The sequence below is a fragment of the Rhinolophus ferrumequinum genome, chromosome 13, assembly GCF_004115265.2.
Source record: "Rhinolophus ferrumequinum isolate MPI-CBG mRhiFer1 chromosome 13, mRhiFer1_v1.p, whole genome shotgun sequence".
Lineage (NCBI taxonomy): Eukaryota > Metazoa > Chordata > Mammalia > Chiroptera > Rhinolophidae > Rhinolophus > Rhinolophus ferrumequinum.
Genome location: NC_046296.1, coordinates 66,069,762 through 66,084,542, shown reverse-complemented (window position 1 = coordinate 66,084,542; position 14,781 = coordinate 66,069,762). Strand labels below are relative to the sequence as shown.

Below are 14,781 nucleotides of genomic sequence, written 5' to 3'. Positions count from 1 at the left end.
GTGATGTGAGCTAACCGCTGCCGAGAACGGGAGTTGAGAGATGCCTTTTTGTTTGGTTTTGTTTGGATTGGGCTCCTATGTGGCTTACCTGTTTAGCCAGCATCTCCCTGAGTTTGCTGATTTACCGTCGGGGCGGTGCCGGCGGGAGGGAAGCAATTTTTCAAAGACTTGACCTAGTATATGGGAAACTAAGAGCACTGTCTGGCACTCAGCTGAGAATCGGGTTTTTAAGTTGTGGAAGCACAGTGTGTATTTTGCACTGTTAGGAAAACAAGGTTCTTCCCAGGAAGCTGGCAGCCTTCGGGAAATGAAATTGTATTCTCTGTCCTCAGAAAGGGACAGGGGTAACATCCGGGATGAATGCAATGAAAACCCAAGTTGGTATTATCCCCCGTTAGCCAAGGCTAATTGTGTTTTCTGGCACTGGGAAGAGAAGTCGTTCTTGGGACAAAATAACTAATTAGATGTCGTCTTTGCCAAATTCATAGCTTGGCCACACAGCCAAAGACTGGGGACTGTGCTAAGCTGGAAGAAATGTCTGCTGGTTCTTACACAATCTAGATTTTTTTAAAATGATTATCAGTCACGCAGAAAGAAGACTACAAACTTCCTTTTCAAGGCCTACCAAATTGAGGTCAAAAATAGAATTGCGTGATTAAAACGGGAGCTTCACTGATAATCCTTGCCTCCGTGGCAAACAGGAAGTCTTTAGGGTTCTGCTCCTTCCTGAGTTTCCTACTAAACCAGGGCTTCTCAGCTTGGCTCTCAAGGAACGCTAGCATCTGATGAATTAGATAGACCTGTTCTGTAGGTGAATTAAATGATGGCACTGTTTTTCTATATTTCCCAAAGTGCATGCTGCCCCTGAATCTAAGACTCAGTGGACCCCAGCAGTTTGGAAGTAGGCCAAGAATGTCACCTAAATGCATGTGGATAGTTGTGTGGCCTGGGCAGGTAACAGAATAGACACAGACTTTATATGGGATTGAACACCTGTACTAAAGTGTTATGTTATGCTGGGTTATGTCCGTGGTGTGGGCTCCTTCTTGGCACTGTAGAAATATATCGTTTGGTGTATTGATTCCGGGGTGGGCCAGAATCAATTTTGGCAAAGATCCAAAATTGGATTGACGGGGTTTGCAACATTAGGGAGAATTTGGAGTCTTCCTACACTGGTTTCTGGTGAGCCAGGGATTCTGCTAGGCACCCACAGATCGTGCAGACTGTCCAGGGAGTCCATTTGCAAGATGAGGTCAACACAGCCACAAGCTAGAAGCGTCTAGTACAACCCTGTTTATCTACCTTCTGCTTATCCAAATTTCCTATTATCAAACCCAGATTGTTCCCACTACGAGGATTGGTCCTGTTTTAGTGGAGACGACCCCTCCTCACCCCCAGCTCTGTGAGAATTTACTGGGGAGGGTCTGTGAATGCTTGAGGATCTCACAGTCTGCCCCGGTGTAGATGCCTGTGTGTGTATATCTTGATTAATCCCAAACCCAAGCTTTTATAAGTTCTCAAGGCAGCGGGTGGCCATAGGAAGGGCTGAACTAGAATGCCTGAAGTTCACGGCTTTTCATTTGATCTTTCCGGTAGCAGCTTTGTAGGTGGGTAAGATAAGCCCATTTATATTTGGAGATTCCGCCAAAATTTCTAAGAGTCATTTTGCCATTCACAATTTTTTTCTGAAATTATCTTCTTACCCTCCGCCTTCTGCTTCTTGGGACTAAATACGATATTTTTTGAAGTGTTACAAGCCATTTTTGACACATTTCTAACAAAAACGTATTGTGCTCTTGTTACCATTGTGTGGGGGTGTTGGGGGATACATATGTGAATGAGGTTGCTTTTGTTGAAACTTAATGACAGATGGCTGGCATTTAGGATTATGAATCTGTTATCTGTCGTCACTTCAGAAAGCAGGGAAAATTCTTTCTCTGTCATTTTTGTGCTGTGAGATTACTTTCTCTGGAAGTGAGTGTTTATGATGGGAAAAATACTTGTAAGATCACCAGATACTGAGCTGGGTACCCGAGTGACCCGGCCAACCGTATGCATGTCAATAGAAATCGGGCTCTAGCCATGGAGCGTTTTGATCCCAGGGAGCCCACTGCCATTGGCCTTAAGCCAGCAGCTCTTGTCCCCCTGGCTAGCTGGGTGTATAGGCCACCGAGCGCCCCTTACAGGGAGGGGCAGTTGCCCTCTGTGGAGATGAGATTCAAGGACATGCTGTGATATGCCTCTGGCGTGCCTTCCCACATAAAATCTGCCTTCTGAAAGCTGTCTTTGCAAACTAGTGAAAACCCTATTCTTTCTCTATTTTAATGAAGAATGATACTGTGGGATTTTCCATTCCTTCCCACCCATCTCCATTTTATGTTTTTGATCAGGCTAACCGGCCTCCTGCAAAACTCAACCTACTAACGTGTCAAGTGAAGACCAACCCTGAGGAGAAAAAATGTTTTGACCTTATTTCACGTAAGTTTATTTCTTGGACGCTATGCCACAGAGAAATTATTTTAACCTGTCTTTTAGGGCATTGGTCCTCTTTCACACTGTGTTTTTAAAGATTTGGTTTTCGAAGACAAATGCCTTTATTTCAGGTGACACGCATGCCTTCTCTTCCCACTCGCAATTGTTGGCCTGCTGGTCTCTCCAGGTTAGGACTTGACTTTGAGGTTGGTTCTGTTCTCCTCGTGGCTCTGTAAGCCAGATAGGTTGTCTCAGCTCCCAGCCTCAGTTTTCCCATTTGTAAACATAGATCAGCCCTCAAGCCTAAAATCCCTTCACTTAATTATATAAAAAAGACAATTCTGTTGTCAAGCTTCCATGATTTGGGTGATGTTAGAAATGGTGCAAACTGCAAGCGTCAGGTCTTCAGCAGGGCCCTTGCAGCTTTCATTTTGGAAATTGGTGTGTCTTCCCTACCGCAGAATTAGTCTTTCTGCTTCTGTATGATTTTCTTTTTGGGACATACACAGAAGAATCACCACAGAACCATCTATTATGGCGAGTGTTCACACAGCATACATACCCTAAGGACAAAGAAAGGACTAGTGAAGAGTCATAAAGAAAATGATAGGCCTTTTGTTCTTGGCAGTGTTGTGTGGCATGTTTACAGTTTGGGGAGAGGAAAGAGGCCAGATCCCCTTTGAAAAGGAGGTCACTAGGAACTTGGGCCCAAGAGGTGTATTTATAGAGGAAAGGTCTGTCTTACGGCCACAGTGTCCCCAGCATGGGGAGGCTGCTTTGTAAGAGTCTGTTGGTTTGGATTATTGAAGGCTGGGAAGTTATTTACGATCCACGAGTAATCGAACGCTCACAGCAAACTGTCATCCCCACTCGCTGAGTGAGGAGACGGACGCCCACAGTGGTTAACCCTTGGACCCCCATTCTAATACGCTCTGTACCAAGCTCTAGGAGAGTGTCAAACAACGTGGTGTGGGGAAAGGGTTTAGGTGTTGTCCTGTTCTTCAGATTCTGGACTGATTTGTAAAATAAAACTTGACTATATCCTGCTTCCAACCCCGTGTCCCTGCTCATTCTAGTTAAGCCCCAGACTCATCTGCCCTTCTCATTGAAGCTTGCTCAGATCCTTCTTTCATACAAGACGGTGTGAACGAGGAGAATTGACCATAGTTTAAAGTGTGACCACTGCAGGGGCTATCTGCTTCTAGAGACCAGTTTAAAGGGAGACAACCTGATGGTATAATCTGATGTTACCCGGGGCTAGAGAGCACTGGAGGGGTGTAGGTCTTCCGGTTTTCTCAAGCGATAACCCATAATAAGCAGCGTGTTCCTCTTTAGTAACTGATTAGCAAGTAGTAGTTAACTAAGCTTGTCTGAGCTGGGCACGCACGTGCCCAGGGAGATGCGACCACTTCCCTCGGCTCGCCACAGGCACCCCCTGTGGGAGCCCCGATTCCGGGCCATGTGTGCAGACGCATTTATTTCAGACTTGTGAACAACTCTGCAACCTGCACATTACAACAGCAGGTCAGACGCGAGGCGGGTGGGGTCGGTGATGGGAAGTGTGCCTTCCTACCCACTGAGCGTGAATTACTGCCTGCCTTAGACGTGTGGGAGGCAGTCCTGGGTAAATCTGGCCACGCATGAACGCCCTGACATTTGCCAGGATTCATTCCACCAATACCTTTGCTCCAGATGCCCCATCTTCAGTTGGGGCGTCCAGTCTCCAATCCCCAAAGGGTCCCCCACGTCTGGTTTGAGGCACAATCTGCCAGAGTCCATTGTCATCTTTGAAAAAACCTCTCATCTATTCTTGCTGCGTCCTCCAGTGGGTAGAATGAATCCAAATATATATACGTAGTTTTCATCTTCAGCTCATTTTCAAAAGGTGCTTCTCCCCTTGGAGTATCTGTAGTGAAAATGCTTTGTTACCATGCTATGTGGGTCTGGGTTGTTGTAGAGAAACCTGAAAACCAGTCCAACCCTCCAAATCATCAAGGTAAGCGCCACACAGCGGGGAGTCCTGAGCTGATGAGCGTCCTGAGAAGAAGGGACTTGGGTTCGGGTCTTACTCTACCCAACTCAGGAAACACGATTGGTACCCTTTCAGATTCCTCCTCCTTCTCCTGACCTGGTCGGTGGGGGACATGTATCACCAAGACGCCTTTGCGCTCAAACATTTGGGTGGTGGGAGACAGAAAACTCAAGCTCCGCGGTAGGCAGAGAGGAGGAGCTTTTAGGTGTGTGTCTGCCAGACCCCCAGGAGCCGCTCTCCTCTGGACCCTCACCTTCTAAAGCCGTCGAGGAATCACCCACAGAGCCCAGGGTAACAGACTGACCACTGGCTTCACTTCTGTTTCTGCAACATCCTCCTTTATAGTTCTTGCCCCCAGACAGGGATTCCCCTCTGCTCAAGCTGTCAGCCGGTGCTGGCTTCTCACGGAGAACGTTTCTGTGGCAAGGCCAGTCCTTCCGGGAGCTTGTCCAATGCCGTTGCCCACAGATTGACCCCACCCTTTGCAAATTCAAGTCCTGAGCCTTTATCCTTGAGTCACACCGTCACCCTCAGTGGGAGGGAAGGTCGAGAGACTGGCGATTATCGAGTTCAGACCCCTGAGCGGGAAAGACCCACAGGGAGTTGGGGACTTCCATGCCAGTTGGAACCAGAGCCTCGGGCAGAGAAGCAGCCTCCCCAGGTCACTGTCACGTCGGGGCTCTGAATGACTCTACCATCTCCTCTTGCTTTTCTTCTCCTTTGAATTGAAGCTTCTAGAAATGGTTCTTGATTCGTAGGCATCTTGAGAGGGTATCTATAGGAGGGCATTCTTGTTGGGAGTTTTCACAGAAGGTTTCCCCTGCTTCTCCAGTGTTCACGTTACAATACAGAATTAGCCAGAGGAAGTGGGCTGGGCCTGGTCTGGCCATGGCGTGAGTGGCTCCATGGTTGGCACATGCCTCCGGCACTGCCTGCCATCAGCACGGCTTCCCGAGAACTCTGAGATCCACTTAATGTGGTGTGTGGACCTTCCCCTCCCTCCAGGTCACTCTCCAGGTGAGGCCATGCACACCAGGGAGGTGGGAGCAGGGCAAGTGGCATCGCTCCTGATAGAAAATCCTCCTGACGGTTCAGCCCAACTCAGCCACTGATATTTCGATCACAAAATTAAGTTCATTTTTCTGAACGTGAAACTGTTCTCTTAAACCTGATTCCTCTCCTCAGTAATAGGGTGGGGATAGAAAGAGTGTCATTTCATTCCCCTGGGTGTCAGGAGAAAAGGGAGATGGTGTGGTAGGAGGAGGGTCGGACCAAGGGTCAGAAAGCCCAGCTCCTTTGCTGCTGGCCACCTTTGCTTTTGCCACTTAACCGCTCTGGGCCTCCGCCTCTACCCGTCAACTCATCAAGAACTGTTCTAAGACCAAGGTGCTTTCAGGATTAGAGAAACCACTACGGAACGATGGCATGCTAGCTCCTTTTAAGGGGTGCAGAGGTTTCTTGTGTATCCCCAACAACAGTCGCTACTTGTCACTGTTCTGCCATCTGGAGAAGTCAGATCTCTTACCTTTTTTTGTTTTTCGATTTAATTTTCTTTTTCACTTTGTTTTGGGCTGATTGTAGACTGAGAATATCTGTGTGTCCCTCATCCAGCTCCCCCGAATGCTAACATCTTAGTGCAATTGTCCAATAGCACACTGCACACATTCTCAATAGTATGTACAACTATCAAAACCAGAAGTTGGCCATGGTAGGATGCTGTGAACTAAGAATCCTACTCAGATTTTCCCAGTTTTCCCACAGTGTCCCTTTTCCTTACTTTAGAAAAAAAAGTTTTTACTTTTCAAAGCACCTAAACAATTACTTTTGGGGGGCCTGCTCTGTAGCAAGGTAAAAAGAAATAAAGCTTTTGAAAGGCTAGTGATGGTTTTCATTGAACAGCTTCAGTTTTGGGAAGCTGTATCTCTTTAGACTCGAGTGGAGGGACAGACAGCTTCCTTCATTTGGATTTTCAAGCCTCAATTGCCCAGCAAGGGCAGGCGTGTGCAGGACAGGAGGGGGTGCTGGATTTTATACAGATCGTTCACTTCCTCGTGGAGGGTTCCGAGTTTTCCTGAGTTTACGTCTAAGCCACTTCCTGTTGGAATTGCGTATGGGTTACTGTCCGGGCTCCCAAATGATGAGACGTCTCTTGCCGTGTAGATGACAGGACGTACCACTTCCAAGCTGAAGACGAGCAGGAATGTCAAATGTAAGTTCCTCAGAGGTGGGCCATGGGCGGGGGGGTGGCAGTTCCGGAGCTTTATGGCGGCGTCCCTGTTGTTCTTCCAGATGGATGTCCGTGCTACAGAACAGCAAAGAAGAAGCCCTAAACAACGCCTTCAAGGGTGACGACAACACGGGAGAAAACAACATCGTCCAAGAGCTGACCAAGGAGATCATCTCCGAAGTGCAGAGGATGACGGGCAACGACGTGTGCTGTGACTGCGGGGCCCCAGGTGACCCAGCCCCCCAGCTCTGAGAAATTTAAGACCCATTCCGGTTCACGGCCTGGCACTGATTTTCCCTTTCATTCCAAATGGAAAGTTCCTGCAGCTCAGCCTGCGCTCCCACCGTGACACACAAATGCTTCCTGAACTGTGTGCAGACAACTTGGGGGGAAGGGTGGGAAGATGTTTGCCTCCGGGCCCTCAGAACAGGAGCGTGTGAAGAGGGCCTGATAGAGCTGAAAAGATCTAAATGCTTTTTGAGAAATGAAAACTGAAGCACAGAGGGAGGGTGAGATCAGGGTCATCTGCTCATTGTATTGGCTCCAGAGGCTTTTCCCGGGCTTTATTCCATCCGCCCTTTGTCCGACCATGTAGAGCTTCTGTGGCTACATTAAGCTGCTGTCTAGTCCGTGACCCTGAAAGACCCCCCTTATTTTGTTAGCTGTTGGTTTTCCTCCTCAGAAATTGAAAGAACCGGTCAAGAATGTTTGCAGGTTTCTTGAAGCTCTCCACATTTTATAAAATGAAATGTTTATTTCTGCATTTTGATAAAGCCTATTAGGGGCTTCATTTCAAATGGACAGAGTATCACTGCAGATTATAACCACTAGTATTTTAAAAGTTTAAGAAGTTGACGTATTCTAATTAAAATGGAATGGTGTGGCTGAGGTCAGGAGAGTAGGGAGCAGCCTTTTCTGAACATTTATAGAGTGAGAGAGACAGTGGCTTGGCCGGAATGGTCAGTTACCTTTTCACTCCTAGTCCTATGACAATTTTTATGAACAACCAACACAATAAAAATAGAGTGGAGAGTGGAGAAATGCCACAAGATTCCTGTTACCCTAAAGGCTATATTTGGGGGTATCTGGAGGAGTGACTACATGGGGCCTTAGACCCACTAAAAAATATCTTCTTGGCAGGATCTTTTAAGACCTCTTTGGAGCTTAATCTTTTAGGGAGTGATGAGTAGTGAATGGTGCTTTTTTCTTAAGATAAGCATAGTGTAGTACTTGGACCTTGCTTGAGTATTTGTAGTACATGATATGCTTGAGTACGTTTTATTTTGAATTACCTGTTTTTAGTAAATTCAGCATTCACCTGTCAAGCATTTCTTGAATACCTACTTTGTGCCGTGCACATAGTAGGATGCTTCAGTGAGTAAGTACCACTGAGGAGAAACACTGTGATGCAGTGCAGGCATGGGTTTGAGCCCAGGGAAAGGTGGGGCTGCAGCCTGGCTCTGCATCCTCTTGCAGCCTCGAGCAAGGCCCTTTTTCTGAGCCCTGAAGGCACCTTGCCTGTTCACAGGAACTCCTGGGACTCCTGTGTGCGTTCAGTGAGGTACTGTGTGGAAGGGTCTGTAATTTCTGAAGCTCTCACAATGTGAGCTCTTATTGCTGCCACCAAAGTGCTGAACACAGAGTATGGCATCACCGCATCATTATTAGCCTCTCTGTGAACATGTAGACATGCGTGTTCTAAGTCTGTTCCCCTACTGTGGTAGACTTTGGCGGGCCTCCTTTTTCTCTCTCCCCTTTACTGGTTTGTGCGGTTGGTGATGGCCATGGTCTGTGTTCAGGATGGCCCTCTGGGGACCTGTGGCCACTAGAAAGCACTGTGTCCTACTCTTGTTCACACATCACCTATCGCTTACAGACATGTGCACCTGTGTATTGAGTGCAAATTGGTGGTAATTATGGTGGAATGAGGGTTCTGGCAGCATCTGTGATCGAAGAAATGCTCGTGCTCGAAACTCCATGTGTTGTAATCATGCAGGAAAATGTTCTGACCCCTGGCCCTCTGGTTCCTGCAAGCTCCAACTTTCTCTGTTCTCTCCGGCAGATCCCACATGGCTTTCCACCAACCTGGGCATTCTGACCTGCATCGAGTGTTCTGGAATCCACCGGGAGCTGGGCGTTCACTACTCGCGGATGCAGTCCCTGACATTAGATGTATTAGGAACGTCAGAGCTGCTGGTAATGTTCAAATCCTTCCTTTTGGAATGGAAATAAATAAGCTGAAAGCTAAGTTTTCATTTGGGCATTCGAATCCATTTGGTTTCTTGAAATTCCATTGGTTTGGTGTCTGCTATCCGCCAGATGGACTTGGGCAATTACAGATGCATTGATGTTTCCTTCTGCTCAGCTGCTAGTAGTTGAGGTCACTTCTTGCAAAATTACTCTTCAATGAACAAAGTAAAGTGAATCTCAAAAGGGAACATTGACAGTGGTGTACGATTCTGCAACAGGATGTGGGCTTAGTCTAGTTCACCCTGTTCATTAAACAGATGCAGAACCCAAAGCCTGGAGACGGTCAAGGACTCGTTCCCCCTGCGTCATCAGCCTATTCCTGCCAAACCCACGGTCACTGCCTGGCTCAGCTTCCTGTGGACTTTTCCTCTGCCCCTTCTTGTTACCCTTTGGGAGAGACACTGGTCTTTGCTTTGGTTGCCTTTGTTTCCAGAAAAGTTCTTCCATTCTTGGTTCAGTGATAACACATCAGCCGTGCGACACAGATCGATATTAGGTTGAAGCATTTTCTGAGGTATTAGGTTGGTGCAAAAGTAATTGCGATTTTTGCATTATTTTTAACCTGTTAAAGCGCAATTACTTTTGCACTAACCTAACAACTTGCAGAGTATTGAGGCACAGGGCCCATCACCAAGGCGATGCTTTGGGGCCTCGTAAAACACGATCTTCTGTGGACCATTTTCAGAGCCCATAACTGCTGGTTAGAGAGCAGTGTTTGCAATTTTTTCTTGGGGTAGTTGGGCGTCAGGTAGTAAATATTAAGTGGGTATTGACTACCATTGATTTTAATGTCAAGAGCAATAGTCTTGACAGAAAATCAATTATCGTGGTCAACGTACCTCTCAAGGGGCCGTAAATCTTACCGATGATGCCTCTGGCTCCAGCGTGTCTGGACTTGAAATGCATTGGAACTACCTTGTCAGATCCTCCCAGTCTTTCCATAGAACTCCTTTGTGGTCTTGAAAGACAAGGGGGAGAGACACTAGAGTGGATTCTGGCAGCCCAGTTAGTAAGACCCCTGAGTACTTCAAGTTTAAAACTCAGCCAGCCTTGGCACGACCCACGCAGTGTATTGTTGGTTACGCACTGTGCTTATTGTCAATGAAATAGTGCACACAGCCTGGTCGTGGAGCTATGTGCGTGCAAGGGGCAGCTTGGGTGACGCATGATGGCGGAGATTTGAGATTCTCACAGTATAGTTTCAAAGAGACACAAGTTACTTCTCAGTAAGCACCAGTCAACTATACTGCCACGCTGATTCTCTTAAAACAATGGGAAGCGTTGAGTGATTTGGGATGAGATGATAATTTCTCGTTTTGTACCGGGCACTTGGCAGAGCACTTGTATGTATTACTCATCTGCCCTTAGCAACAACCCTATAACCTGGGTACGTTCCCCCCACTTACCAAGGAGGAGCTGAGGCTCCGGATGTTTCCACACGCCCAAGGTGGTAGAGTTACTAGAGTGCCAGGTCTGGGGTTGGGGGGGTTAATCTGATTGCTCCTCTTAACCTCTGAGGAGCCTGGGACACACACTGGCCTTTGTAATGAGTTGCCTTGTCCTGTGTCACTGTTGTCCCTCCTCATTCCTCCATTCCCATTGCCAGCAAATGTTTAACAGCCAGCTCTCTGGGAGGAGAGCCCCGCCTTGTCTGCCGGTGCCCATGATGTACATGCTCCCACCTGGCCAGTTGCAGGCTGCCAGTGTGCGTTTCGGAGTGTGCAGTGGGAAGGAGATGTCGGGTAACGCACCACTGTACAGTAAGCTCATCATACAGGTACAGTGGTGGTAAGTAACTGCGAAAACAGACCATGGTCACAGGTAGTGAAATAAGTAGGAAGTGATGAGTTTGGAGTATATATTGCTTTTTAATATGACTTTTTAATTATGCGTTTATATAGTGTACTTTTAATAATGGCTCTCGTGAGCTGGTAGGAGCCTCACCCCACCAAATCTGTTATACCTGCTTAAATATGTCGCAGAAATTGAACCGATGGTCTACATGAGACCCTCTTGCTCACTAAAGAGGAAAACACCAAAGGAGGTTGAAAGGAAAATGTTTCTATCTTGATGAGAAGATGAGGTGGCTTCTTTGTTTTTTATTTTTTAATTTTCAACTTTAGTTGACAATATTATTTTATATTAGTTTCAGGTGTACAGCATAGTGGTTAGAAATTTATAAAACTTACACAGTGATCCCCCGATTAGTCTAGTACCCACCTGGCACCGTACCTAGTTAATACAATATTATTGACTCTGTTCCCTATACTTTACTTTATATCCCCGTGACTATTTTGTAACTACCTGTTTGTATTTCTTCATCCCTTCCCCTTTTTCACCCAGCCCCCCAACCCGCCTCCCCTCTGGCAACAATCAGTTTGTTTTTTCTGTAAGTGAGGTGACTTCTGGTCCCCGGTCCAGATATTTTGTCTCCCAGAGCCTCTGTACATTCTCATGGGAGTTTAAAGTTTGGCCAATTCTCAACCATCATGGAGAAATCAGGCAGAGCCAGCCGAGTTAATATCTGCAGGTATTTTCAAATTCTAATCTCTGCCATAGTTTTAAACTCTCCCTTAACTCACTCTCTCTTTTCCTCAGTGGTTATCAGAAAAATAAAGGTAGAAGGACCTGAATCATGGAATTTACTTCCACCCTCTGCCTGCCGCTGACCTCTGGTCGTCTGGTTACTCCCAGGAGGCGGACGTCTCCCCACTTCTCACCGCAGTCTTATTGCTGCGTGCCAGGACCGTGGGCATGACGTCATGTCCAAACCCCTTGTTCCTCAGCCATTAAGTCATCGATACATAGAAAGTGTGTGTCAGTTGTTGGTATTCATGTGTAAAGCATGAGGACTGCAAGCCTTTTAAAAGTACCCGGTCTTTTTATTTTGCTTGGACAGTTGGGTGGCTGAACAAAGGATTTTTTGAAAGCTTCACACATATGTGCACATGCGTGTGCACGCTCACACACACTCACCTCCACAGAGATTCCACTCTGGTCGTCTGCTCCGTTTATGAACCTTCAGATTCATAGAGCAGCGATGTCAGTCTTTGGCTTGGTTCATCATAGTATGTTTCCTGTGCAGCAAACGTTAAGTAGACCTGTTAGTCTAATAGGGGAACTTGGAAACTAACTTCCCAGCGTCCCCGAGGGTGCGCATGGACACAGGTGCTTACAGGAGGAGTGTCCCTCTGTCTTTCAGGTAAATCAGGAACAGAGCCCACACCTCAGGGCGGTGTGCTACAACAGGAAAGGGTCTTTTAATGGCCCGACAGGAATTTCCATTTCCTGTCCAGCGTTGTGATCCCCAATACACAGATGCTCACCCCAGAAAAAGTCACACTCCTGTCCTCCCGTATGGCCTCAGCATGTTCCTCATGATCAAGTATTTTGCTTAATTCCGTAAATTGCTTTCTGGCTTTGGGTATGCAAACTGTCCCCAGATGGTCTGCTGTGACAGTGTCACCATTTCCTTTTTAATTTATTCTTGTTTCAAAGCACACTTGATTTCCATGTTAATTGAATGGATTTCAGCAATGTCCATGAAGGTAGCTGGTTAGTAGTGATCTTCTCTTCCCTTCACCTGCTTTTAGAATCACTTCTTATTCAGTGGAAAGAAACTGGGGTAATTGAAGCATTCATGTGATTCGTTCAGGGAAGTGGTGCCTTTTTTAGCGCTTTAGCATGCAACCACTTAATGTTCTTATGTTTTTAAGCAAACCTGCTTTCAGAAAACCTCTGGGTAAACATGGATGTCAAAAAGTTAAATTTCCTCCTTAATAAAGAAGATCATAGTTTGAGCATTGATTTTTCAGGCCAGACGTAAAACAGTCTTATCGGTATAGGATTCTGGTTATCATGTTGATCAATTTCTTAAATTAATAAAGGAAAAGTTGATATTATGAAATTGAATTTGAGTCAGTAATTTAAAAATCTTCTTCCATCAAATTGAAGAACAGGGCCAGGAACCTTAGGATCACACATTACTGACTCGGGCCTCAGTTTCATGACTTGCTCCTGGCTCCCTTCCCCTGAGGTTGTCAACAGCTGTCAGGGCTCTTTCCTGCTCAGTTGGCCCTGCAGGGCAGGTGCTCAGGGTCTCCAGCATGTGTGACTCCTGGTCCCTGTCCTCAGGGTGCTTCCGTGCAGGGCGACTGTGATCGTCTGGCCCGGGAACTGCTCTGCTGCCGAGCGCTGGCCATCTCCTTTCTCAGGACGGACTTCTTTGCAGCCCTGATCACAGTGCATCTTTTTCTTTTTAACTCATCTCAGTCTCGTTAGACTGAGCTCCTTTCGAGCAAGGGTGTGTCTCATGCCCAGTGTAGCTGAGGGCTCGGTGTGCGTTCCTGGACTGACCTGTGGCTGGGGTATGCTTCTCTGCGTGTGGCAGCACCTGAGCCCCCCAGGCCCTCTGGATCTCACCTGGCCCCGTGTCCGCCTGGGCGAGCCCTCAGAGTCCTGGGGAGAGTGCTCTGGGAGTGGAGGGCACATGTGTCGGGGCTGCCTCACACCAGCCTTCCTGCTTCCTCAGCACTGGCCGCCCGGCCTGCTGGGCCCCTCATTTTTTTGACATGACCCTTCAGTCTCCATCTGCAAATTCTTTGCCTTTGTTGATGGTTCCAAAGGGGTTCTCTGCAGGCTGAAATCTTCACTGGAACTTGGCAAAACTGAGTGGCACATTTCTCTGCATTGGACAAGTGTGACACATGGATGTGGTGGCTCCCCAGACCAGCTGTCCCCTAGTAAACCAGCCAAATCCAAGCAGAAGGGAAGCAGCTTTCTAATTCCCCTAGGAATTGTCCTAGTCCCTCTCTCCCTCTGCTTGTCATAGTCTGGGGGACGTGGGTGCCCCTCACTCATAGCGGGCCCTGTGGCTTGTTCTGTCACTCACCTTCTGAAAACGACTGCTTGGCTCAGAGACGGTACCCACGTCATATTAAGAGATGGGGCTAAAGCGTGCCTTCTCTACCCAGGGCCTCTGACGCTGAGGTTCAGCCCTGGATCTGACACCAACTGCCTGAGAAATACTTTGCAGGCATTGGCTCCATGGTACGTCAGCTCCTGTCACCTGACGTGCTGTGCCACCCTGACCTTGGCTTGAGGACGGAGGCGCAGTTATGTAGTGCTTGGTGCTTTGGGCCATGTAGGAAGCTTTGATCACGTATCAAGGACAAGGTGGAATTAGGCGCCCCACCTGGTATGAAGCTGCCCCACAGGTTTCTTTTGTCCTTTGGCATCCCTCCAGCCCCTTTTCACTATTTCTTGTCTTTTTTAACCCGGACCCCTTTGGCCGTTCCCACAGCCAGTTCCCCCTGGAGAGAGAAGAAGCTGTTCAGGCAGCAGCCCTATCTCCCAGGATGTCCCATTAACCCTTTGTCCACACAGTTGACTGAGTAGAGTGAGCAGAAGTGTCACCACTCCCTGTTGCATCATTTTCAACATGGAAGTCAAAATGTCTATTCTCTCCTCAGCATTAGGCTGGGTGCTGGCATGAGGAAACCCTGGCTTTTAAGGAGTTCCTGGTTGCACCGTATTTGTGCCTCTGTTTCAGAAGCGTGCAGGTGCCATACTGTCCGGGTGATTTGACTAAGACAAGCCATGATATTTATCTTAGTATATCTTTGCTGCAGCAAACAGTGTTCAGTAGGCGTTAATTAAAATGTGTTCATTTAATTTTAACAAGTCAGAAGGTTGATTGGCAAGTGAGGACCTTCCGTTTGGAAGGAATACATGACATTTTCAGTGCTTCAGTTCACTGAATGCTTTCACCTAAATTGTCCCATTTTATTACTGTTACAAC

The 14,781-nt window shown here is 47.3% G+C and overlaps 1 protein-coding gene across 9 annotated transcripts in view; it reads left to right on the top strand.

Moving 5' to 3' along the window:
• Nucleotides 1-14,781, top strand: part of ASAP2 (ArfGAP with SH3 domain, ankyrin repeat and PH domain 2) — a 147,546-nt gene that overhangs the window by 106,778 nt on the left and 25,987 nt on the right. For all 9 annotated transcript variants that reach the window (XM_033125013.1, XM_033125016.1, XM_033125014.1 and 6 more), the window contains 4 exons: nt 2,391-2,478; nt 6,665-6,713; nt 6,794-6,960; nt 8,794-8,927. In XM_033125013.1, coding sequence (XP_032980904.1) covers nt 2,391-2,478; nt 6,665-6,713; nt 6,794-6,960; nt 8,794-8,927 — 438 coding nt within the window. The remainder of the gene's footprint in view (nt 1-2,390; nt 2,479-6,664; nt 6,714-6,793; nt 6,961-8,793; nt 8,928-14,781) is intronic.